Source organism: Pieris brassicae, chromosome 1, assembly GCF_905147105.1.
Source record: "Pieris brassicae chromosome 1, ilPieBrab1.1, whole genome shotgun sequence".
NCBI lineage: Eukaryota > Metazoa > Arthropoda > Insecta > Lepidoptera > Pieridae > Pieris > Pieris brassicae.
The window spans coordinates 14,782,512-14,809,555 of NC_059665.1; the positions used below are offsets into that span (position 1 = coordinate 14,782,512).

Consider the following 27,044-nt stretch of genomic DNA (forward strand, 5'->3'; position numbering starts at 1 on the left):
GCCAGCGTTAAAGGTATACTGCCACAGGAAACAAACTTTGCTATAATTTTCTTTTTAATATTTTTTATTATTACTTGGTAGGTTAAGAAAATTGTAAATACTAATTATACTAATCTTCAAATCCCATCATGTACTCAATATACATTACTCCTGCACTTAATAGAAGCGGACTGAAAGCTCCACAAATTAAGGGTCAATCAATTTGCGTTTGGGAGCAAATTGTCTTATAGGTCGATTCAATTATTTCAAATTAATTTGTTAGAGTCGATTTACGGCCGATTTGTCAAGTTGGCCTAGTGGCTTAAGCGTGTGCCTCAAAACCTACGTACGTGCATTCAAATCACGGCTTTTTTACGTACACATCCTATACAAAGAGCATATGATTGACTTAAAGAGCAAAGTTATAGATAAAGATAATGTTTACAGGCAAGTGACAGCGCATGATTTTCGTTCATCATATATACTATGACTCCTCCTTATTGGTCATGGTCAACAACAGTCTACACGTGCAAGCAATCCGAATTTGTAAACAAAAGAACGAATTTCTTAGAAAGTTCGTATGTACGATGCCGACAGTCGAGTTTATTTTCGGACTAGAATTATAAAATGGCAAAAGAACGTACACATCTGCGAGCTTACTAATGTTAGCACCTTAAAAAGTACTTTATTTCTCAATTGTTGTCGTTATTGAGAGTGCTATGTATCATTGTATGGAAGACAAGCTAAACCGACCAAATCCAATTGATTTCGACGCTTAAGGGCTATAGTCGTTAAATCGAGGCTACGTTACATGGAGTTTACCCTGTATATTTATTCAATTTCATAAAGTATAATACTAATACTAAAACTACTAATGATCATAAAACAGATACAGAAATCTGAGGCCACTGATCTTTTTGTTGTTTTAATTTTCATTTCAACGGGGAAATACATCAGCTAAAAACCTACAGTTATTTTGATTAACTATGGCACGAGAATAATACTTAAGATTGCATTCATAAAAACCTTTGTTATATTACAAGTTTTAATTATTTTCTTGAATGAAGTTCATTAAGAAGTCTTATTTAGGGCAAATGTAAATAAAATATTTGAAAACTCGGAATGTTTCTTATCTCTAGTTATTTTCAGTCATTACTATAGTGGTTTCACATTTTTTGCCTTTTTCCGGTGAAAGAGATAAAAAATGAAGATGAAATGGCGAGGTACGAGTAAATATGGGGCTAATAGTGACGTACCTAATTATTGTCGATATGTAATTATAGTAATGGATTAAATAAATGTCCTCATAGAAGTTTAAGAAAAGTTTTCGTTTTTAAATTTTTTGAGAAGATCTATAAAATCAAATACACGTTCAAGTACTGATGTATTTACTAAAGTTAAAGTGAAACGCATCAAGTAAAATAGATACAATGATTGATACCTTCCCTGACATTTTAGGTAATCAATATATAATATTCATTTCACTATTGTTTTTATTCGTGCCTATAACCCAAAAGTTATATTTTACTACAAAAACTGCTTTGGTTGCTTCAACATTAAATTCCTTGATAAAATTTACTCTAGATTCATGTAACTGTTCAATAAATGATAGCGCTTGCATTATCACTATTTTTAAGTAAATTTGTACTATCATGCAATACCCACCGGCCACAGACCCTGGCGCTGGCGCAGAAATATGAGTAATAACATATGAAAAAAAAAACGTCGTTAGTAATATATTTCATTAATATCGAAAGATCGATATTCTCTTTCCATCCCTATCACCGGCCGCAGACCGCACGGGCCGATAAGCACGAAAAGTCGTTCCCAGCAAATATATTAGAATATACATTACCCTACGTGACTTTAGTAAAATGAATAGCGTAGTCCTGCCATTTGATATACCATACATATAGTATATAATGAAAACCTGTCCTATTTACCAAATCGTGAAGTATCAGGACAGAAAGAGTTTTTGGATCGTTTAAGTAGGATTTTATACAATTATTATTGTAATTGAGACCTCTGTATTTTTTCGCTTCGAATAAGTTGATATATCTATACGAAAATATACATGCTATATGATTAAACAATTTGTAGATTTGGTTTTGAGTGACAAGAATGAAAATGATTTTGGTTCTAGTAATTTTGTCTTACCTTATTCATCTGTTTTTAAGTTTTTTTAATGTTACGGGAGACAAATGGCTGATGATGTTAATTTATACCACCGCACAAGGACACTCACATTGCCAGGAGGCTCGCAAGTGCGTTGCCAGCCTTTTAAGAAATGGAACGCTCTTTTCTTGTAGGACCCTAAATCAAATAGGTTCGAAAATACTTCAGTGGGCAGCCGGTTCCACATGGTAGTGGATTATGCTGTGAATATCAAAGACTCACGTCTCAAATCAATACGTATTTGATAGATGTAGCCGCAATGAAGTTTTGCGGCAATATTCTATGAAACTATATAAGCTGTACGTATAAAAAAAAATTCAAAACGTTATTTTGATAATAACTACTACATCCTTAAGTAACATATTTTATGACTTTATTTAACTATAAATTTAAAAATATAATATTAAAATCTCACCTGAAAAGACAATCCATAAATCTCAGAAATTTGATGATGATGACATCCCAAAGATGAACTTGTCCTTGATTATTGCTTCTACTATCGTATACACAAATTATTAAGGGTTTCCAGTTTTATAAGACGACTATAGAACAAAAACTGATATTTTTGTTACATAAATCAAGTCATAAGTGCTAAATAAATTTTGCCAAACGCTTTATACCAATTATACTGTATTCATCAAACTTATGGACTTTTGGAACGCTATAAAACCACCAAAACCCAAATCAAGACTGATGGACATTTTCTCCGGGAACGCCTTATATTGGGATCGTACCAGTCAGGCTGAAACTTGCACTCATCCGAATAGATTTGTCTTTACTTCCAAAGGTAATATGTACGAATAGTCCTGAACATTTCATTTCATATTCATTTAGAGGCTGTTCTCTAAATAATATCTGCAATTCCTTTCACCCAAAATATTTCTCTAGATTACAGTATATATATATTGTAATCTAAAAATATTCCCTTCGAACTTTAAACATACGACTTAATTGAATATCTCTCCCATCTCCTTTCGAAGGTCGGCGATCACCAAGGATACTTTAATTTTTGATCAAACCATTATCTAAGAGTCTTCAACCAAGACGTGCCTCTGTGGCCAGGTCTCTTTCTACTTGACACTTGGCCTTGTAAATTAGATGTAACCCCAAATATTCAAGTTAACTTTTCTTACGTCACAAGCATTGAATTGTTCTTCATTCTGTGGAGTACTGTTGTATTTCGTATATGGTCTGTCCAAGATATTTAGAGAATACTTCGATAGACTCGAACGTTTCCAGTTATTTGGACATAGTCTCTGTCAGCATCCAAGATGCTGCGCTCTAAAGTTTAAATGTAGATTGTAGGCCGATAGTTTCTTTAATCAAATATATAGATGCATTATAATATAAATTCAATTGTAAAATTTCTGAGGCGAGGCAACTAAAGAAATCGATTGAATTTATGTTTAAGAGAAAAATTATAAGCCGTCGGAACTCGCGACTGTATGGGTGATATATTAATAAATTTTTTGAGTTGTAATCGGTTTATACCTTTCTTTCATCTAAAGGCAAAACGAAATACCCGGTTATAAAATCAGTAGTCACAATCGTAATATGTCACAATCGTTGTGACAATAACATGCAATTTTTTTTGCGTTTTATTCAAAAACTTATATGCTGCTACCGTAAAATAAAATGTCCTGAACTTCATTACTAAAAAGGCTTAGATAATAGATTATTATTACAAGCCTCGAATGTTTTGTACGACGAAACTTTAAAGCTCTCCAGACAAACTAGACACTGCCAAATTGTATTAATAGTTGGCCAAGACAAGGGTGTTTTGAGCGTAAGTTACTTTAGAGACTGTACAGCTTTTGAATAAATAAATTAACACAAGGTATTTCTAAGGAGATGTTGCCTAACTTGCTTGAGCTGAATTAAATATGAAAAGCAGGGGTTTGACAAACCCCCCCAAATTTATAACATGTACAACTTTATCATCGTGTTTTTTTTAAAGGTGTCATTATGTCTAGGTATCGTAATTTCGTAATTCTATTTGTCGCGTGGATCAGGCAGTCACCCTAAAACCGCCATGTCATACAGTGCTTATAATAAAGGCAGTAAATACTAATTTCGGATTTCATTTGTGTACCTCTAACACTAAAAACCCTTTAGCCTACGACCTTGTGTGTTGTCAAAAACTAAGATTGGGTAAAAAAATTAAGTGACAGTCATCATGTTTGAATACCTTCGCAGTTTAGATAATATCTATATAAGTAATATTAGAAGCTTATTTCCCTTCTCCGGAAACGTATTAACAAAAATATAGACACTTAAAATGTAATATTAATTTTCTTAAATGTAACAAATGTATTTGATATAATGGATCTTTCGTGTTTATCCATGGCCTGCTCTTATTCACAGATTAAATTTTCACCTTCAGCTAACTGAAAAAATCCATTATTTCCGCCAGATGTCACCAAAATCAAATGTCGTTAGAACAATGGAACCGAAGAGGCTTTCTCCGTCTTTAAAAAATCTTACTTATAAAAACTTAATTATAAATTTGACAAACGTTGTATGAAGCTTACTTTAGTAATATTTTTTAGAATATTGTAAATAATTTACAATTTACTATTATAAAAAAGAGAGATATTAAAAAAATATGAGAGCAATATTGGCCTAGTGGCTTCAGCGTGCGACTCTCATTCCTGAGGTCGTAGGTTCGATCCCGGCTGTGCACCAATGGATTTTCTTTCTATGTGCCCATTTAACATTCGCTCGAACGGCGAAGGAAAACACCGCGAGGAAATCGGCATGCCTTAGACCCAAAAAGTCGACGGCGTGTGTCAGGCACAGAAGGCTGATCACCTACTGCCCTATTCGATTTACAAATGATAATGAAACAGATATAGAATCTGAGGCCCAGACCTAAAAAAAGGTTGTAGCGCCATTGATTTATTTCATTTATTAAAAAAATATCTTAGTTTTCATTAATATTTTAGTCAAAGAAACCGTTTACGCTAAACAGATCTAATATATTTTTATTTATTTTAGTATCCCTATTACCCGTTGTCTCATTAAATAATATAATAACAACTCCAGCGCACTTTGTGTTCGTAGGCAGCATCAGAAACAGAAGTTTTTTTTAATCTGTCCACACTGACATTAATCAACGTCGATCAACATCAGACTTCTTCGGAAAATTTAAATTTGTTTCTGTAGTTTTTCTACATATTTATTTATACGGGAAATATACAATAAAAGACCAATTAAAAGTCTATATTAAAAATACAGTATTTCTCGTGTTTACAAAGGTAGAAAGAAATAATGAAAATTGTGTGCAGCGACTATAATTTTTTGATTGATACATGCAACAATACATTGTAATATTTTATTTCAATTGTTCCGTCTGTTTTTAATAGGAGCTATTCGAAACACTGTCTTACTAATAATAATATGGGTTTTAGTAAAGATTTTTATTAAACCAATTGAGAATAATATTTTAATTAAAGGTAAATTAAATTAAATTTATTTTCCTTACAACTAAGAAGGCAATAGCTGCAATAAACGTCGAGTACATAACAACGAGTTAGAACAATTTACGCAAAGCATTTAAACTTTACAGAAAAACCTACAATTTATAATACGTTGTAGAAAAGGTCTCATTCGCTAATCATTGTTTGATATGTGACAAAGCCTTCCAATTATTATTCCGCTGAAAACTATCCAGGAATACAATTTATACTGAATAATACATTAATCTCCTAACAAGAAATGTATAGTTTTAAATGTTTAAAAAATTTCTAAGTGTTCAAGATTGCTTAATATCACATCTGGTAGCGAAAAACCTTTAGTCAAAACGAATTACTTTTTTCTTAATAAATGCTTTTATAAGAAAATCTCCGTAAAATATTTGTAAAGTGACAAACTAATCTCCTAATCAAAATTAATGTAGTCTTTCTTCCAATTTTGTTCCCTTTGGAGTAGATACTCTTGGTCCGTGGTGTTCAAGTGCACAAGCGCTAATTAAAAATTTATTTGGCGCCTGACCGGTGACTCCAGAGCTGGTGATTGGGCCAAACCCTTTAAATTGGTTTGAATTTTATATGTATCCATTATTAATTATTATTATTACTAAGATATTGTAAATACTGTATATTTGTCCTCCCTTTCATCAGAAACTTATTGATAAGTGATTGCACTGTTTTAACTATATGGATAACCATCACAATTTTACAAAAAGAGACGAAATAGTACTAAAAATGAAATGTATGCTGCTAAAGTCTTTATGAACAAGTGGTTATGTACACATATTGTCTCAATAAAAAAAAGAAACTTATATTTTCTTCACTCAAAAGACGCTGGCGTATATAATATAAAACATCCCTTTATTTCACCCTAGTTTAAGCCATGTGGTGTATGTAGATTATAGAAGATATACAAAATAAATGAAATGGCGCGCGTGCTCCGTCAGACGGCGGAAGTCGACACGTCCGCGCCCTGCGCTTTGCCGATTTGATTTCAGATTATATCACTCAGAGCTGGCACAACTTGTAATTCAAATTATCTTTATGTTTCAATGAGTAGTGTTAATACTTAGCGTAATGAATATTGGAATTGTACAATGTAATTTTACAATGGAATTGTACTCAATTTAACTCATTAATTTCTCCATCAACTATCATATTTATTATTTTATTATACCTAGTTGGGGTTTCAATTATACGGGGCACGTTGTAGATCGTCGATCGTTGCTCATTAATGAAACCTCCCTACGTTTGTTTCTCCCCACACATATATCGCTCTAAATGTTAAGACAGGACGTTGACTAATGAGGCGACTAGACTCTATCTATACCCATACAAAAATCAGTAACAGCTCTTGTAGATATTTAATAAAACTCCAAGTACGTGCAAAGTTTCAAGTGCGTGTCAGTCGGGATCAGTTCTTAACTCCTTTACACGCCCATGCACATCGCGTTGGCGGTTACCTCCCGATGAATACTTTATACCACGTCGTATTTACACTCCTTATCCGCACCTAGCTCTTAAATTGTAGATCTGAGAGGTCTACATTGAAAACATTATTCGTAAACATTCTTCTTTCGTACCGCGCGGAGTGAGCGCAAGTCGAGCTAGTCATGCCAAATGTTAAAGATGGTTTCAGAAGCAGGTTTGTTGTTGAATTAGCTAATAATTAAATAGGAGCTTCGAGTAATATCTTCACTGCGTATGCGCACTGAAGCGTGAACTCGAAGTCGCGATTATTCAACCGAGACATTCCAAATACGCAGGGTCTATGCTAAGCGATTCACATTTTAAAGATTCCTTAGTGAATATATATCTCTAGTATATTTATCATTAAGATATATTATCGATAGTTACTACTTTATTTTACTTAGATGTACCTACCTACCATGTAATGCAAAACATTATATACCACTATGAGGAACCAGTGAAATATTTCGAAACCAATTCGACCAATTAGGCAGAAATAGCATACCAGTTGGTGGTGTCTGGTGTTGGTGTTGATGTCCATAGGCAGTATAACATATCAGGAGGTGAGGCTGTTGCCCGTTCGAATGTTCTATACAAACTTTGTAAAAATTCAGAAAAACACATGTTTTTATCATTATATTTAGAAATAACATCTTATCTTAGAGCCTTGCCGAAGATAGGGAATAGTGGAGGAAGTGGTGCGGCGCCACTAACACGACCTTCAGAAATGAAGATTACGACTGAAGAAGAAGAAAATTAAATAAAATGTTAAGAATATTTATTGAAATCAACCTTTACTGGATTAATCCATGTGCAAATCTTTCGCTACAATGGTTTAATTGCGAGTAATTTAACAAACTGCTTATTAGATACTTGAACAGTACATTTTTAAAATCAACTAAGAAAAACATATTAGTTTAGAGAAACTTGAATTTAATATGAAACTACCTTGGTAAATTCCTTCGTCTCGAAGACCCTAACTCGACTTAAAACAATAAAACCCTACTTCTTAGCTTCAGTTTATGGTTCGAAGGATCGGCTGAAATCGTATTTTGTACGGTATAGCGAATTTCTAATTATTAATAACGAAATATGCAAAGTTTGTTGTCTCTTTATTTTGATTAAATCGGGACGTTCCCGAATTCAGTTTTAAATCTACATCTGGTATAATTAGAATTTTAGATTGAGATGCCATATTCGTTAACGCGCCAAATGTAATTCTTATGGTAATTTTATTTAACAAAATTAATGCTAAGCTCAAAATACCCAAGAAAATGGAATTATCTATAAGTGTATAAGATAATTAATGCTCTCGCTAATTAATGGACCATATTTTTTTAGCTGATGATAAGGACATGATATCGTCTCTTCCTACTCCTCACATAGATATTTGTAGGACTACCACTAGGTGGCGCTGTATGCTTGATATATCGCACTATCAAAGTGTTTTTCTTGGTTCATATACTCATTATGTCTTATTAAAACAGTATCGCTTCTCGGCCTTTTGGCTAAGATCAAAGTGTAGTATCTGTTCTTTTCAGCTTAATATCTGAAAGTTCCCGCACAGCGGGACCAGTATATTAAACTGATTTTTGGAAACTGACGGGATGTTCGGGGCTCGCTCCACTCCTGTCACGGGTCGGCCCGGCATTGCAGTGCCGCCGGGATCGGCCCACATAAAACTATATCTATATAAAACATATATTACAAATGTACATAGAATATAATAGATTTTAAAGGTAAGTTGTGATTTATTGAACATAGGAACAATTTCTATGTTCAATGGAACAATTCCTTGCCAATGCAAGTGTGTCTTCTGACTACTTATGGATATTCAATTTAAATTGTAACTAAATGCCGAGCTGGCTTAGCAGGTCCACATAAATAGTGGTTTGTCGGTAAACTCCCCCCTTTTAAATTTATATATAAATTTGATAGCGAAAATGCTTTTTATCATATGTAGTTATAGACGTGTATATGAAATTGTCGATTTAGTGAAAGCAGTGAGCGTTAAGAAGCTTCAGCCCCCGATTGTCGATAGCGTAAAGATTTTAGATCACGGTTTTGTATTCAGTCGAGTCGCTAGACCTCGCGTATACATTAACTTATAAATACTAGATAAGATTGAATTATTTGCTTTGTAACACTTTTTGTACATAAAAAACTGAGAATATTATTTTGGTTTCTATGTTTTTAGTATCGGTTACGTAAATGAGATGTTTTAAATGATATTTTTAGTAAATATCCACTATTATTTTATTTATTTATTATATTATTACATCTTTTTCGCAAAGGGGTAGGCAGATACTACGAATCTCTTCTTGCTACGGCCCTGACATACCTCTCTCGCTTTCATGACATTCACCATGCATGGTCATCGGTCATGGTAACTTGTCCCTTCGCAAGTACCGACTGGATTTGGTCCGAGTATGTAAGATAAAGCCTACCCAACCCTATTCCACCAACCACTGTTGCCTTCTATATCCTACTTGCTATCCGCTTCTCTTTTATCATTTTTTCAAATTTGTATGGAAACGCCATAAAAATGAATAAATTGCGAATGCAACGTGTTTTGCTCGAAAAATTATATTTTGAATCATTACATACAATACAAATTGATTATTATCCATACGTAGCCAAATCAGGACAACACCTGTCAATTCCTATAACTATTAAATCATAACTTCATTGAAATTCTTTTAACTTTTCACAAATACATACATGTCTAAATGAAGATTATATATATGTTTATATAGATGACTTAATTTATAAATATAATTTTGATATGGGCCGATCCCGGCGGCACTGCTATGCCAGCTCGGCATTTAGTTACAATACAAATTGAATATCTATAAGTAGTCAGAACACACATTTGCCAATTCCTATATTCAATAAATCATAACATACCTTTAAAATCTATTATATTCTATGTACATTTGTAATATATGTTTTATATTGATATAGTTTTATGTGGGCCGATCCCGGCGGCACTGCAATGCCGGGCCGACCCGTGACAGGAGTGGAGCGAGCCCCGAACATCCCGTCAGTTTCCAAAAATCAGTTTAATATACTGGTCCCGCTGTGCGGGAACTTTCAGATATTAAGCTGAAAAGAACAGATACTACACTTTGATCTTAGCCAAAAGGCCGAGAAGCGATACTGTTTTAATAAGACATAATGAGTATATGAACCAAGAAAAACACTTTGATAGCACGGTATATCAAGCATATAGCGCCACCTACTGGTGGATTATAAATACAGCTACAGTAGATAGGCTTGGAATTTGTAATAAAGTGTAGACTCCACACCATAAGGACTAGACATAATTTTCCAAATTTACTGTGCAAAATTATTTAAATAAATTACAGGTAACAGATTTGACAGGTGTGGTCCTGTATTGGCTATCTTTCATTCAAATTCAAAAAAATAAATTTTATTTGATTTATACTCTCAAAGAAAATACCAGTGTTTTGTTGTATTCGCTATTTATTCATGTTTTCCACACAAATAAAAAAAACAAATTGAAAGAAAACACCTGATAAGCGGATTGAAGCTATGTATTGTTATAAACTTATAATTATTTTACATAATTATAAATTTCTTCCAACGTTTCGCGTGCTTTACAGCGTGCGTGGTCACGGTGACTGAAGACAAAAGGTGTTGAATGTCAAAAGTATCACAGCTGTAGAGAAAGTTGTGTTATCTGTATTTATTTCCCCGGAGTTGATATCGACTAACAAAAGACAATACTAAAAAAACATATTCAGGATAGCGTATCAGGATTCAATAATTGTCAAATTGTGATTCGTTTCACCACCGCGTACTAAGGAAACTGTCTAATATTCCATCTTCGAATTGCAAATCAAAATAAACTGGATAAGGAGTCCTTAACTAAATTAGCCGCTTAATGGACAAGGCCAAAATGATAAAGATTCGGGATGAAAGTAGTTTTGTCCTGCTTCAACTAGGTTCGGAAACGACGTGAAGCAATATAGGAGGTATTTTATTACGAAATATCTAGAATAAGTAATTCTGTGTCCCGCTGAAAGAATGTGTACGTGTGGTTGTCACGCGGCTTCGGTCACGTTAGGCTCTATTATATACGCCCAAATAATAAGCCTCTATATAATGTGACTTCGCCTTTTGTTCGCTAACAATAGAAGATTATATTTTTATTAAGATTCGGAATCCATTTTTCTATTGAAAGCAAGCATATTGTTACGTGATTCTGTTTCGGTAATATTTATATAAAACGTATGTACATATATAATTCATCTCTTCTATCTAAAGGTTATCGTATTTTATAAAAATATGGCTTATGATTATTTTAAAAATCTGGAAGGCAATTTAACCCTTAATGCTTAATTTAAACTATGGCTATGAAGATTGATATGGCCCAAAAGATTCCATCAATTTATACTGACCATACGAAAGTATGAAGGATAACCTTGTGAGGAAACTGTCTTAGACGCTAGTCTTAAGTCGGTGTTTCTGGAAATATGACAAAGGGAAAACCGATTAAAAGGGAATTACCGCTACTTAATGTATTGCTAGATACACTATTTGCACACGAGTGTAACTCCTCTCTGAAATTGTGGAGAATCAAATTCTCTTCTGTTTTTTGACATCGGAAGCTAAGGAAACATAAATCTAAATGAGTCAAGTTCTGCGATTGAGCCTTTCAACCAAGTTTCGTTCCAAAACCAAAGATTTAAAAATAGAACGAAAAATTTAAATTGTAAAGCAATGCACGTGAAATACGCGACGTAATTAGTTGCTAATTAAGTACTTGACGTTCGCAGCTCGCGTCAAGTAACCGGTGTTTGTGAGATCGCAATATACTGTAATTACGTTTCATTAGTTTATAATTGAGAATTAAATTAATTTATATATAAGATTGGCTTAGTAGCCATTTAAATTTAGCGTTTAAGGATATTTTTATATAATTTTATTATATTAATGTAGAATAAAACTTCTACTACATTCTACAAAGTTCGCTTTCAATTATTAACGAATTAAAGTTCAGTACAATATAGTTTCAAGCCAGATTAAATTGATACTGTTTTAAACAGACTCAGTGGCCAAGAGATATTTCAATTCGAGCCTTGGTTCTAATAACAGCAAAACAGAGGATTTTTCATCTTCATTTAAATAAATGATTGGTGAACTAATGTCTGTACGAAACACAAATATAAAACAAACTACCGTAGTTTTGTGAACTTACTTTATATTAATTGTATCTGTAAAGAAAACTCCATTTTCAAATTTTAAACGAATAGCAATCTAATATTTAATGTCGCTAAAATCGAGGAATCGATTCTCGCCCGAACGATCATTCGATGTCCAATATGAGTAGCTCGTGGTGCGGTAAATTGTTCATCAGTCGCTAACAGCTGATGGGAATCGATATCAGATTTTAGTTACCGTATCGATATTAATATTGATATTTGAATGGATATTTCTCGATATACTTACTGTAGTTTATTGTTTGAACATGGAATGAGAATATAGATTTTATACGTAACAGATGCCATTGAATCGAACCATGGAGCATACATTTCTGTTTCACTATAATAACTCAATTACAAAATATGTACTTAAAACAAGCTATCAATTAAACTTAGAAATGTGTCCGAAATACTAAAATGGGTTCTTAGAATAATACCTTAATTAATTAAGTGGTGTCAGAGTGACGGGTTGTGTCGATACCACGCCTCATTACACCCAACCTAAGGCGAGCGAACCGGGTAATGTAAAACATCGTTTTTTACTTTACCTACATAAGCTAAACGAGTATTTTCGAACACATAAATGTTTTAAAGGTTAATTTAAACGAACTTTGGCTCCCGTGTGTCAAAATGCAATACGTTTCTGGCTGACGTTTCGACTCTGACCTAACACTGAGAATTACAGGCTAATTAGACGTTCACGTTTGCTTTTGCTTAATGGTTGTTAGACATGGCGCAGATAAATATATAACAATTTAGGGTAATTCAGAGAGATGTAGCAGTCCCGTATATATACGATTATGTACGAGACTGCGTGTCTGTGTCGACAGACGAACAAAAGACAGTCGCGAAATGCAAAGCTCTTTAAATCTATTTACCTAGCAATAAATAACTTAAAGCTTATCTCGTACTCAAACGACTAATCGCCCGTAATAGGGCGAGATTAATAAATGATGCTTAAAATCAACCTTTTTTCGGCTAAGCTAATGGGGCACGAGAAAATAGCCGGTTTTTATAGCAAACTGTTTGAGATTTATAACCAAATTTGTTTGTGAATATTTTGAATAAAATTCAGTTAAAATTTTTGTTTAAACAAGGAATTACCGCAATATCTAAATCCCTAAATTGAATGACTGGAAATGTAAATATATAAAAAAAAATCAATGGTGCTACAACCTTTTTTTAGGTCTGGGCCTCAGATTCTATATCTGTTTCATGATGATTTGTTAATCGAAAAGGTAAGTAGGTGATCAGCCTTCTGTGCCTGACGCACGCCGTCGACTTTTTGTGTCTAAGACAAGCCGGTTTTCTCACGATGTTTTCCTCCACCGTTCGAGCTAATCTTAAATGCGCACATAGATCCTATTCTATTCTTAAGCCAGTTCTTGCCGCGCACCACCACTATGTGGAGCGAAGTATTTCCGAACCTATTCGACGTAGGATCCTTCAAGAAAAGCGTACCGATTCTTAAACCATAGCACTTGTTATGAACGCACTTGTGAGCCTTCAGGCAATGTAAGTATCCATGGGGAGCGGTTTGTCTCCTACATATGAAAAAAAATCCTGTACGTTTGTTTCCAGTTCGTGTTTCCCGTGGTATGGAGGTCTTGCTCAATACTTTGGATATGTTTGGCTTGTACATTTTTAATGAAATTATTTCTTTATTATAATCTATTAGAGTTATAAAACAGTTTCCCATATGTTAACGAACAATAATAGGGCCGTGTTGGCCTAGTGGCTTCAGCGTGGGACTGTCAAGAGTCTCTGAGATCGTAGGTTCGATCCCGGCTGTGCACCATTGGACTTTATTTCTATGTGCGCATTTAACATTCGCTCAAGCGGGGAAGGAAAATATCGTCGGGAAACCTGGTAGCTTTAAGCGCAAAAAGTCAACGGAGTGTGTCAGTCACAGGAGGGTTATAACCTACTCGACTGTAAGATTGAGAAATGATCATGAAACAAATACAGAAATCTGAGGCCCAGAGCTTAAAAGGTTATTTTATGATGTAACGCAAAATAATATCGTACGTTAAATGCAAATGTTTTATGTTTACTTTTACAACATCCACTTAATCAACATCCATAAATCACTTATCGTTATCTATATAACTATATTATCTATATAACCAGTCAACTTTAGCATAGTTTGTAAATTAACAAACGACAGCCGTCGATACAAAATATTGTGAAGAATAAATTCAAATCCCAGTTTAAAATGGACTTAAATGGGTTTAAAGTATTATTTATTTTAATCGTCTAAATTTTACTATGAATATGCCATGAGTCTGCTAATAAGTATATATTATTGCAATGACTTACCGTAAACCCGATAGATGTCGCCACTTGTATGATACGCATTTAAAACTTAAAAATACTTAGACGCTAATAAGAGATATTATGATTGGTTTATTTAAAATATAATATATCACCAAAATCGCATTTTCTTCGCTTAAGGCTTTTTCACTTTCAGAAGCATCTTTAGCCACTTTCTAAAAAAAATATCACACTCGATTCAAAACTTGTAATTGCACTAAGCAACATCTAAACCCGTCTTAATGTAATGTATTTATTTATGTAAACTATAAAGTGTTAAGTAGAATTTTTTACGTCAAGTACATAAAATCATACATGTCTAATGGAAGGGTCTAGCCGCCCACGACACAGGGAATACTATTGCAGTGTACTTTCTCATTTAACTGTACATTTTACTATAATATGTGATTGTGTTTTTATTTTTAAAATACACAAGTTAATTTAAGCAGAATTCGTTAATTATATTATAGACCCCGTGTCAAACGATAACGCTTTAAAATGTACGTTATGCACACCATTCAATTACTGGATTTGTATCATATAAAGTTCATTTATTGGACAAGTTACACCAGTAAAATCGTAGTTTGTTTCAATAAGACGTATTATATATATTCTATACGTACCTACGGCTCGCTTATCTGCTACTTATAATATTTTTTTTTATGATTGTTTATTTTTTTTTCCTTTCCTAACTTGCTTATGTTCTAAAATAATTGATGTGTATGTGTGTATAATTTGTGATATCATATACTGTATAATTTTATCCATATACGTTGTTTTAGAACTTATAAATAAATAAGTATTGTTTGTGATGTATTTTCTTAACAGTTCTTAAAACGAAAACTTGCTCATCCGCAAATAATTAGAGAACTTGTAATCATATTACTTTAGGGTGGCGAAATATGTATGAAATAATCCCTTTGTAAATCTTTCACGTAACAATGTATCCAATATTTTTTTCTTTTGTTTTGTCGCTTCTTACTTGGAAGATACACAAGCATTGCTATTTCCTCAACGTCCATTTTGAAGTACGCTGTATTTGCACCAGGCCTCTAGTGCGCTATTGCCTCTAATATTTATATTTCAAACAAATAATATATTAAATATGAAAGATTTCTATATTTATAATATTAGTCTAAATATACTTAAATCGTTTTCTCAACTTTAATTATTATTTTTCCTCCCAGTCTCTGTTAAGGACGTTTTTTCTTAATATGTGTAGCGTCAAACGCCTAACAAATGAAGGCTTATTAGGGAATATACTCTCGTTATATTATTAGATATCGTTATCGCAGCAAACTAGCTTAATCAACCGTTCAATTTACAGCCTAGCCATTTAACTAACGGCCTGAAAGATGTTCAGCCAGTTGATGAAACAGCTAGGAAAATTACTTGGATCGATGACGTTTCATTACTTGCCTAGCCTGTTGACTGTTAATTTAAATGTAATTCCACTATCTGCCAATCTCTAACGAAACGAAACGAAACTCTTCAAACTGTCAATATGGTGTCGGCAAACCACAACTTTGATGGTGTTTTCCAAAGTTTCATGAAAAACAACAAGGATAATGGAAGAGTGTAGTGACAATAATAATGTGTGAATTTGTCTTAAGTCATTTAATTTTAAAAGAAATATATTTTATGTCATATGTTGCATCTTTTTAATTTCTGCCAAATAATGACTCTATCGTACGAATAACCCAATCATTAGCCAGCCAGTTTATTAAATCTTGTAACAACGACTGAATATCTTTCAGGCCGTTAGTTAAACGGCACCATTTAGTTTAAAGGCTAGGCTGTAAATTGAACGGCTTATTAAGCTAGTTGGCTGCGACATCGTAATGGCAGGATTCCGTTGGATCAGGTGTATCTAAAAACGAATAAATACCCAATAATACTTTGAATATTTTATTGAATTCAAATTTATGATTAATATGTATTTACATTGGTAATTTGATATCTACGTTCATATATATTTATACTCTATAAATAAATGATAGGATAGATGTTGCATATATTTTATTTTTACTTAGGTACTTGAAAGCGAGTTTTCGAAGATTTAAAGCAATTAAGCAAGAAATATGAATAAATTATACATAATTATATATAAACATACAAAAGCTTTTCGTTTTGTCGGCAGTGACATTTCTCGAAGAAAATTACAATAAAGAACACGAATCTACTTCATATACAGTATATCTATATATATCTTTGGTATACATCAGATTTAAAAATATATTATACTACTGTTAAACTACAGTCATAAGTTTTTGCGCTTGGTGAATTAATTCGTGCAACTTTAACACACCGCTATGAACCTTAAAACCTTAAAATTGTATCTAAAGATATTAAAACTCATCAAAAAACTTATTCAAATATTGAGAAATTTTACGTCACCGATGACAGATTGTGACACTTGTGACAGACGGATTGACACATCGTGAGCATTTGTATGGGGTTTCAAAAGAGCATAAAATTATTGCATTTTTGGCACACACCGTTATCACTAAAACTACTTTAAATGTCTACTATTCTCTACATATTTCAACATCAATAATACATTTCATAAATTTTATTATAGTGATAATCAACATTTTATAAGCTGTGCTACATATAGTCCAAGCATATAAAGCAGGCTAAACAATTTCAATAAAAAACACAATGTTTTAAAATATTTTTACTTTATATCACATTACATGAACGTCGAAATCTTAAGACATTTGAATGTACTCCTAAAATGTTTCACCATTGGATTTGGTTTGAAAAACTTAACAATAAAATCGTTATGGCTTAAGACATAAAGGCTTACATTTGAAAGTTCTGTTTCAAATATAAGGTGACCACAAAAAGCTCGGAAATATTGAATACTGCATTTATAGATGTATTCCTTAGTAACGCAGGGAACCGAAAAGATAGATAGATAGACATACTTTTAGGTTACGAAACGTATATGTCTATCTATCTATAACGATACCATTTGACATTTCCAATAAGTGTACCAGTATAATTGTCTCACAATAAACATTTTTTTTACATCGAATAGCACATTATAAAGGTTTTTGCAATATCCAATATGCGTTACTATGGTAACGCCTCATTATTAAAATAGGAAAATACGACTATGTCAATGTTGAGCAATTTCAATGAAACGGAACATTTTTGTGATTTAAACTATTGTATAATTTACCTTGCGTACTGAACATTATTCTCAATACTTCCAATAAATCTTTGTATATATCGCTGATCGTATAATTGCGAAAGCAAAACCAAAAAATCCTATTTTATCATAAATCAACATTGATTTGATATGTTTGATTTCACTAAACGAGTATCAACAAATTCTATACTTATGTTACATTGAATTGGTAACAATATACTTTGAGATTATTAGGCCTAAACTTTAATATGAAGCCGTAATTACATCTAAAGTTACATCTAAGCACTGTTTCAATTATAACTAAAGAAACAAAAATATACAGTCAAAAGTATTATAAATATAACAGCCTATAACTTTACTATTCAATAGTAAAACAACCACGATTGATAAACATAACTGTTAACATTCGTTTTAAAACGTAGCCTCTAGTGTAGGGCTTAAAATGTGAGGTGACCCGCCTCAGGCAACTGAAAACTTAATTAATTTCCGTTTACAGCCTTATACTACGACACCGAATTATAAATTAGTTTATTGATACATGCACAATATATTCGAGTTAATTTAGGCTAATAAACGAAAACAAACGTTTATTAATTGCGACCAAATCCGATTATACAAAACGACATAGGTTTTATTAATAAAGTCATTATTTGTTCTTTTAAAAACTATATATGATGCGTGAATGAAACACAATTTATAACCGAATTACGAAATTGTAGCGAACTTGAAATGAGGGATTGAACTGTTGATTGTTTCATTATATGTTGCCCATGTGGCCTTTTGGAACATAGACCGAACATTTAGGCCTTAGTGCTAGATCCTGTATAGAAATATATACCTACACTTATACGATTTTTTTATAAAATATCCTAGATGATCGCGAACTTAACTCAATCAATTTTGTGTCTTATAAATAGATTAAAAAAATGAACATATACATACTACACCACTCGTTTCTTGTAAATATCGAAAAAAGATTGAGATTATTTTGATGGGATGTTTAAAATTATATTTTTTTAAATTTTACTGGTAATAATGCAACCCTATATGGGTCTTAGCCTTTTGAATAATTTTTATTTCACACCCAAGTAGATCAGCCTTCTATCTGACACATGTCGTCGATTAAATTTGAGGCCTTACGAGTAAGTGTTCATTGCGCGCATAGAGATAAAGTCTATTAGTGCACAGCCGGGGATTGAACCTACGACCTCAGAGATGAAAGTGGGACGCTTTTTAATTGTAAATTTATTGTATTTAGTATATATTTCTTATACGATAGACCTTGGGACTAAAAACGGAACAATTCACGATAACGAAGACGTAACTTAAATCTCACACAAAAGCTAAAATTGGTATAGTCTTGGGTGAATTTAGTAATTTCACAATTCTTCGGTGGACGCTATGGGCGCTTTCAGTAGTGGAGTCCTAGGGCTCTTTGATCCGTCTTTTTGGAAGTCTTCGTTAGAGAGTGAAGCAGCAATGGGAGCGATTTTCAGTTGATGACCATTCAACTTTATCTCCGTTATGGAATGTGATCTGCCGTGATATGGCTTTTCTTTTACCTCATGCTGTGGAGTTTTCGTTATTGATTGGGTGACTTTACTCCTGTTTGCTTGTTCTCGGAGAGCCATTTGGTAGGCAACTTCAAATGCTTCACCAAGAGTTAAGATCACTTCAGTCGCTTGATCCTGGAATATATTAAACAATTTAAGTAATGTATTACTTACTATTAGAGAAGTGATCACATGTTTAAGTCATTTGAACTATGGCTGTGTACCGAATTCAGAGAATCGTCATGTCATGTCATCTTAGGCCAAGATTCATACTTACCTATCATAGATATGTGTAATAAAGTAATTAGAGACTCTGAATCTTAATCTAAGATCCTAGAATCATCATATATAGACAACTGATGAAACAAGAAGTATTCAGAGTTAAAAAAAATATAATTTATAGATAAGTCAAGAAAATAATTCTTCTAAATGAAGTAGGATTTTCAAACTATTTCTAAAATTTAAAAGACTATCTGCACATATAATATCACCTTTTTAGATTTGCAAACACGAGAGAGATGCTAACATTTGCTTTAAAATTCAGCTAGGCGTTACTAAAACATTAAATTTTAAGAGTAAATTTTTTTCGCACTTACCATAGTAGCAACTCTAAATACATGACAATAGTGACTCTTAGTGGTGTGGTCTTTGGTGATGTACGCAAAATGCGTCAGGTCATCGGCATCTTGACAGGCGCAGTGAATGTTTCGGATTTCGTGTTCACACACCAACTCCTGCACAGATTTGATTACATAACACATTATTCTAAATCATTAAATTAAGATGACGCATTTAAATAAAAATAAAAATGTTAGAGATTGACATGTATTAGTATTTGTATAAAATTATTGCATATAACTTGTACGCTAATTGCGACGACGGTGTCTGGTAAGAACTTTATAAATGCAACCGGCTTAAGTGGTGCGAACATGTGAACCAAATGGCGGACGACAGAACCCCAAGATCCTTACTGAACGCACTAGCTAAGAGAAAACCCGGTAAACTGAGGCCACGTTGGTGGAATGGAATTGTTAAGGACCTCGAAAAAAGTGTTCAAAATTTGACGCAATAAATACAAAATATATTACGATGACGAAATATACTTAAGAAGCCCAGGGTTGTATTGATGATGATAAATATAAAATAGAACGTCATAGAAAGTCTTTGTCAAAATTACTGTTGCAAGATACCCCTGTAACATTTTGTAGAAATAAACAACATAAAAACCAATTAACCCATGTAACTAAGCGTGAACATCAAAAACAAAGGAAAAACAATCCTTTTTCTCAGAAACAAAGGCAAGATTAGAGCTTCGATGAAGTGAAAGTTATCCATAATTAAAAATCAAGCGAGTAAAGTCAGGTCCTTTGTTTAGTTGACCCTTCGAAGCAACTAAGGGATGTTTACAACGCTTCGTTGGGTAACATTATTTAAGAAAATTTATATAACGATCTAGTTGGCAGGATGGCCGAGGGGAATCCGCTGATTGATACTATATTTATTTTTGTATCTCGTGTATAAGTTAAATATATGTAACATTTAAGCAGAGTTTATCTAATTATCATTTATATTGTAGAAAACATAACTAGCTGACACGACGCACCTCGTTCCTAACAGTCAATGAATGATTAAAGTTATTAAGTTAAATTTTTATAATAAAAATTTAGTATTTTAATGATGGCAACAAGGCGTTTGCATTATTGACGGTATTCTGTGTTGCTGTGCTTTACGAATGTCATATTTATAACTAATTATCTTATTTCCGACGAAGACCCACCCAAACACAAAATTTGGTCCTGAATTCTAGTGTTATTAATTGTCTAATTAATTAGACAACGTCTTTGTTTTATATAAAGACTAGCTAAACTAGATACAAAGTTCGCTACTTTATTTTAAGACATTTTAAGAAATTTAGACAAAAATAAATAAACGTCTGTACACACGTATAAATATTTGACAGCCAATATGTATATCAATCCTTTTTCAATATCGATAATATCCTACATTTAAATAAATAATAATAATAAATCTAAAATACGCTATCATGCCATGCCTTAATTTGAGGGAAGAGAATACAGTATCGACGGGATGAACATTTACGAAACCCAACACTTTATATTGGATTTTTTATCTTTTATTTTTTCGTAAATTTTCCAATGTTGGTTCCAATAGGCTTTCTGCTATTCGGGACGAAGACAAATGCAAAAACATAAAAATTTGCCCAGAGGTTCTAAATTGCGTAACTAACACGAATTTATATATATCATTAGCAAAAACATATTTGTAATATTATCGATTTATAAGCAACAAAAGGTATCCGTCAACTTTAAAGAAGGAATTGCACGGCTTAATAAGCTACGTTGTTGTTACGTAAGTAAGTTGTAAGTTGGCTACGACATATATATAAACAGTACTAAGAAAAATGGAGGTCATAAATTTAGTATCTCTTTTTAATAGTATTATAACTTACCCTAGTTATAGTGTTTAGGAACTTGACACCTCGATAACTGATAGACAGAATGATATCGGGGGAATCCCGCGGCTCTTTGGTAGTTTTCTTCAGTTTTTGTATTGATTTCTTTGTCGATTCCGTCCCTCGTAATTCTTTCACAACCGTCGATCCTAAATACTGTGAATTAATATTACATGAAGTCATAAATATAAGCAGTTTAATAAAAACATCCGTAAACATGACGGACAAGAAACCTACTTTTTCTCAAACAAGTGTTTTAAACATATACCATGTACCCCTGACTACTTTTTATCTAGTTCCCCACAACACAGAGACTCCCCAGTATGGGGACTAGCGATATATGAATTTTTTTAACAACGTATTTGTCATGAATAAAGTTTTTATTATTAACAAAAGTTTACCCCAACGTCTGGGAAATTATTGCTGCCCACGAAACTTCGATCCAGTTGAAACGGTAAAAGAAAAAAATTGCTTTTTAATTATTAATTTTGTGTACCACTTACATTAGCTACATATGTAACAGCACCAGTCACCAGTACGAATGGCTGATGTTTCCATTGCGTCTTCAACGCCCCCGGTACACCGACTAGCAGTTCCGAAGGGGCTCTGATCTCTAGATCAGAGGGCCTAGGAGGTTGAGGAGCAGGTCTGTTCTTTTTACTACGTTTTAAAGTTTCGCCTCCAGGTGGCGCTAGCGTGGGAACGACAGGCGGTGGTACAGGTTTCAAATTTTCCGAAGGCGGCATTTTTTCTTTGATTTCGTCTTTAAGCTGTTGAATATTGCTTTTCTAAAACAAATGTATGATAAAGGATATTCAACTACTGGACTAATTAAAAAAATGTTAATTTTTTTTATATTCCAAAAGGCAAACGAGCAGGAGACTGACCCGTGGACAATCAAAATTGCTAGAAAGATCGCGTTGCAGGCATTTGAAGAATTCGTACGCTCTTGAAGAACTCTAAGTTCAATTGGTTCGGAAATACTATACTTGTATAAACAAACTGTACGGTTCCTGGGTCAACGGGATGCTTCAAATAATAGAGATTTATTGATTTACTCTATATTTACCACTCGCGTGTTACAATAGAATATGAGCGAAATAATGACGTGCTAATTGCTATATACCGAATGAATACAATTTAACAGTCAAAGAGAGTGCCTACGTCTGGCTATGCTCTCGGGGTGTAACTCCGACGATTTGGGAAATCGTCACGCTTATAACTGATCGAAATGTACATCCATGGCACGTACAAACATAGGAATTTGTCAAGCTTGTAAACGAGCAAGAATGTACGAACCTTGGCACGTACATAGGGATCATCACGCTTATAATTCTAAGATAGCCTGAGTGAGCAAAATGTACAGCTTTGGCTCGTACATACTCCCCCAGGCAAAAAGTGCAAGATGAATATGTAGTGCTTTACAAGATGAATCCATTACGTGCTTAATAGTCTCTAGGAGGTATTTAAAGTCTCTAAACTTATGCTAACACTTCCTACACCAATCCACGGCACTATCACTAACACTAAGACCTATCGGAGTCCGGTCCCGGGTGGGTTCTGTAGAGCCCATTGCGAGACTGGCTGCCACTGCTGCTGCCAATGCCGCTATCGACGTCTCCTGCTGCCCATCAATTGTTTTCTGTATTGGAATTGTTGCTTGGCCAGATGGTATCTGCTGGACAGGTGCTACCGTACCTGCTCGACGAAACCTCCGCAACAATAGAATCGCTCCTACCACGACGAAGATGCCCAAAATAGAGTATAAGGCAATATACTGATGTACGTCGTGAAATGTCACACTACTAATTATGGGAGCCTCCTTTCGCATATCTTCCAGATCCGTGCCTATTTTATCAAGACTATTAATTGTGTAGTTGTTTTTTGAATTTTCAATAACATCCGAGGATAAGGACACATTTATCATATTATTAATTGAATCCATATAAGGCGAATAAACCATTGGTCCAGTCTTGAGCACATTCTGATACTCGTTATGAGCATAAATGACACCTTTCTTGTTGCGTAACATGCAACCATGACCTATGCTTATTAATCCAGTCGTATTTAATTGTTCTGCAGAAATTTGATCGCCACACATAATATGTAATGGACACCGATCACAACAAAAGTATAAATATGTATTCTTTTTATTCAGGTCAATCCACTCGTTATCGCATGGCATTTTCTCAAACTGACATTGCTTTTTCATTCCTGTCTTACATAAGCTATCTTCTGGTTTCATATTATAAAACAGTTTAGGTAGGTTACAATAATAAATATCGGAATAATAATCACAACTTGATAGCAATTCATTTTCTGACATCTGTATGTATGAATTTTTTTCTTTGTTTATTGCGACGAGATCTGAAATAGGGACAATTTTGACCATCGTAAGTGCGTCACTCTTATAAGGAACAGAAATCACATTATAGATTTCAAAACCATCTCGGCTGACAAGCGGAACCGAGATTTCCAATATTAATTGCTCATAAAGCATCCTTGCCTTAACTCTTAAAAATTTATATATATTGCCAAATTGTTTTTGACTATTATTAATTGGCAAAGAAAGATCTGTTGAAATATGATTGGATATTATATTTAATTCCCTGCGTAATTGTTCCGACGAAATAAGGTGAAAATTAAATCGACCATGGTAAATATCGGTGATGGTGTCAATCAGATACTCCTGCATATTCCTTAAATTAGCAAGTACGTTTGTTGCTGAAATGCTGTCAAGAGTAAACTGAGTAATGCGCTCTAGTCTATTGATTTCAGTGACTTGAGTAGTAATTGCCTTCTTAACTTCATTTGCGTGTCGATTTATTAATTTTCGTAAATTATAATTTTCTTCCTCTGACCGCTTCATGAGATTGTACTCTGCTTCCAGAACTGATGTCTGATTTTTCCACAGGTTTGCCAAATGCTGCTCATTCTCTTTAACTAAAGAGATATCCTTTTGATATTGTTCAGCGAATGATTCGTCCAATACTCCGAATAAGGAGTGTGCCGCGTATCCGACACCGTTGATAAGGCCGCGCCGACGCCGCTTCGAGCGCGTGCCCGGGTGCTGCGTAAGCAACACCTGATCGTAGTATTTGAGTTCCTCGAAGCTATGACGTAATTGATTCATAGTAATTTCGCAATGTGTTTTTTCATCGAGGGCAGAACACATGCCTTGTAAAGTTTTATAATATTGTTCGAATGCCTTTTCACCTTCCCAATAGGGTTTCATCTCATAGTAGACAACGATTCTCCATTTTTCCTGAATTAATTGCATATTACTTATTTTGTCTAAGTATAACCCCTTATTATTGTTGAATGTACTTATATTATAATTTTCCGGATGCGTAGCTGATACGTATGTTAAAAAAAATATAAACGAAAGCATTATCGCTAAAACGTTACCGAGACTCTTTCGTAGTATGGGCCGTGGTTTTGCAGATATGTTTGATTCGTTTTCGGCTGCTTCTTTACTGCTGTTCTGCACTGGCAAGGGACTTAATTTGACAATTGGCCGTTTGATTACTCCGTTCTTTGTCTTTAGCGAAACTACTCTGACGATATTATCAGTGCCTGGATGTAATTCTACAACTCTGCCCATAGCCCATTTTCCGGGAGGAATATTCGCGTCGTGAATAGCGACCAAGTCTTGTAATTTTAAGTTTTCTCGTGGTTTTTGCCATTTACTTCGAGATGTCAATGTAGGCAAGTATTCCGATTGCCACCTCTTCCATATGTCTTGGAAAGTTTTCTCCACTAAGTACCATCTCGTTCTTAAGTCATTTTCGGTGGGCAATAATGAAAGTGTAGGGCCCCCAGTTAAGAAATGAGCTGGTGTTAGAAAATTAATATCCTCCGGATCTTCTGAAATTGGACATAGAGGCCTAGTATTTAAACAGGTTTCTAACTGCGCTACGAGTGTCGAAAGTTCTTCATATGTGAATTTTTGATCCCCGATTACCTTCTTTGTATGAGCCTTTAAGCTTTTAACAGCTGCTTCCCATAATCCGCCAGCAGAGGGCCATGCAGGTGCATTGAAATGCCAGTTTATTTCCATATCCGTAATTGTGGTGGCAAATTGTTCTTCTGCGAATACTCGTTTTAATTCGTCATACCCGGAGTCAAGTACACGATTGGCACCAATAAAATTTGTGCCATTATCACTATAAATATGTTCCGGAGTCCCTCTTCGGGCCGCCATTCTTTTCAATGCTGCTAAAAAGGCCGAGGTGGTTAAATCAGATACTACTTCTAAATGCACTGCCTTTGTAGCCATGCATATAAATACGGCTATGTAACCTTTTGTGCACTTGATTCCTCGTCCTTTGCTACTTTTTATTAGGATATATCCCGTGAAGTCAACTCCAGTATGCTTAAAGGGTCGCGCCGGATTACACCGAGCTTCGGGCAAGTCGCCCATTATTTGATATTGCATCCGAGGGTTGTTTTTAACACATGTTACACATAATCTCAATTGCCTCTTTACTGCTCTATTACCGCCCACAATCCAGTACTTCTGTCTGATAAGTGATAATGTTAGGCGAGGGCCGCCATGAAAGGTAAGCTTATGCGCTTGGTCTATTATTAAGTCAGTCAGCCTACCAGCATGTGAAATTATAATGGGATGTTGCATGTCTTTACTAATGAAGGCATTTCGCAACCTTCCCCCCACACGAAGAAGGCCATCCTGTCCAAGATATGGATTCAATGCAATTAGTGTACTTTTATTAATGCTCTCCTTTCTTCTCAACTTTTCTATCTCATAGAAGAAGTCGTCTTCTTGTACGTTGCGAATTATCTTCCGTTTCGCTTCCTTGACTTCAGCTAATGTAAGGTATCGTTCCCTTTTATCCTTATTTCTTGGTAAAAGCCGTAATATCCAAGCAACTATCCTGATTGCCCGTGAGAAACTACTGCAGTTTTGTATTATTCCCTTTACTGTGTTATCTGTACCTTGTACTATATTAACTAAATATTGATTTTTTTCTTCTTCCTTCGTAAAATATGACTGAGTTTCCTTGTCATTCCTATATAAAGGAAGCCATGATGGACCATTCCACCATAAAGAGTGCATTTCAAGTTGTTTGACGGAAATACCACGACTGGCGCAGTCTGCGGGGTTTTCCTCTGATTTAACATAGCGCCACGTGTTTGACGGCATATCTTGAACAATTTGCTTGACTCTGTTGCTTACAAATGGCTTCCATTTCTCAGGCTGTCCCT

General features: G+C 34.1%; 2 protein-coding genes and 2 non-coding genes across 9 annotated transcripts in view; 1 reads left to right on the plus strand and 3 right to left on the minus strand.

The window, feature by feature from the left end:
* The first annotated feature begins 8,582 nt into the window (after nt 1-8,582).
* LOC123716646 lies at nt 8,583-8,775 on the plus strand. The gene has a single exon (XR_006754586.1). It is a non-coding gene; the product is annotated as a U2 spliceosomal RNA (small nuclear RNA).
* Nucleotides 8,776-10,059: 1,284 nt separating this feature from the next.
* Nucleotides 10,060-10,252, minus strand: LOC123716653. Its single transcript, XR_006754588.1, has one exon. It is a non-coding gene; the product is annotated as a U2 spliceosomal RNA (small nuclear RNA).
* An 8,598-nt stretch (nt 10,253-18,850) lies between these two features.
* The window catches only part of LOC123716222 (ankyrin repeat and sterile alpha motif domain-containing protein 1B-like), a 93,437-nt gene continuing 85,243 nt past the window's right edge, over nt 18,851-27,044 (minus strand). For 5 of the 6 annotated variants that reach the window (XM_045671876.1, XM_045671885.1, XM_045671891.1 and 2 more), the window contains 4 exons: nt 22,322-22,606; nt 21,816-21,974; nt 19,942-20,079; nt 18,851-19,480 (listed from right to left, as the gene is read on the minus strand). In XM_045671876.1, the coding sequence (XP_045527832.1) occupies nt 19,172-19,480; nt 19,942-20,079; nt 21,816-21,974; nt 22,322-22,606 (891 nt within the window). In that variant the 3' untranslated portion in view covers nt 18,851-19,171. The remainder of the gene's footprint in view (nt 19,481-19,941; nt 20,080-21,815; nt 21,975-22,321; nt 22,607-27,044) is intronic. The other variant, XM_045671867.1, reaches the window with a different exon arrangement.
* Nucleotides 23,113-26,411, minus strand: LOC123716256. Its single transcript, XM_045671914.1, has 2 exons — nt 25,783-26,411; nt 23,113-25,685 (listed from the first exon to the last, which is right to left on the minus strand). Exon 2 carries the CDS (start codon nt 25,420-25,422, stop codon nt 23,305-23,307), a length of 2,118 nt encoding a protein of 705 aa, XP_045527870.1. The 5' UTR covers nt 25,423-25,685; nt 25,783-26,411; the 3' UTR covers nt 23,113-23,304.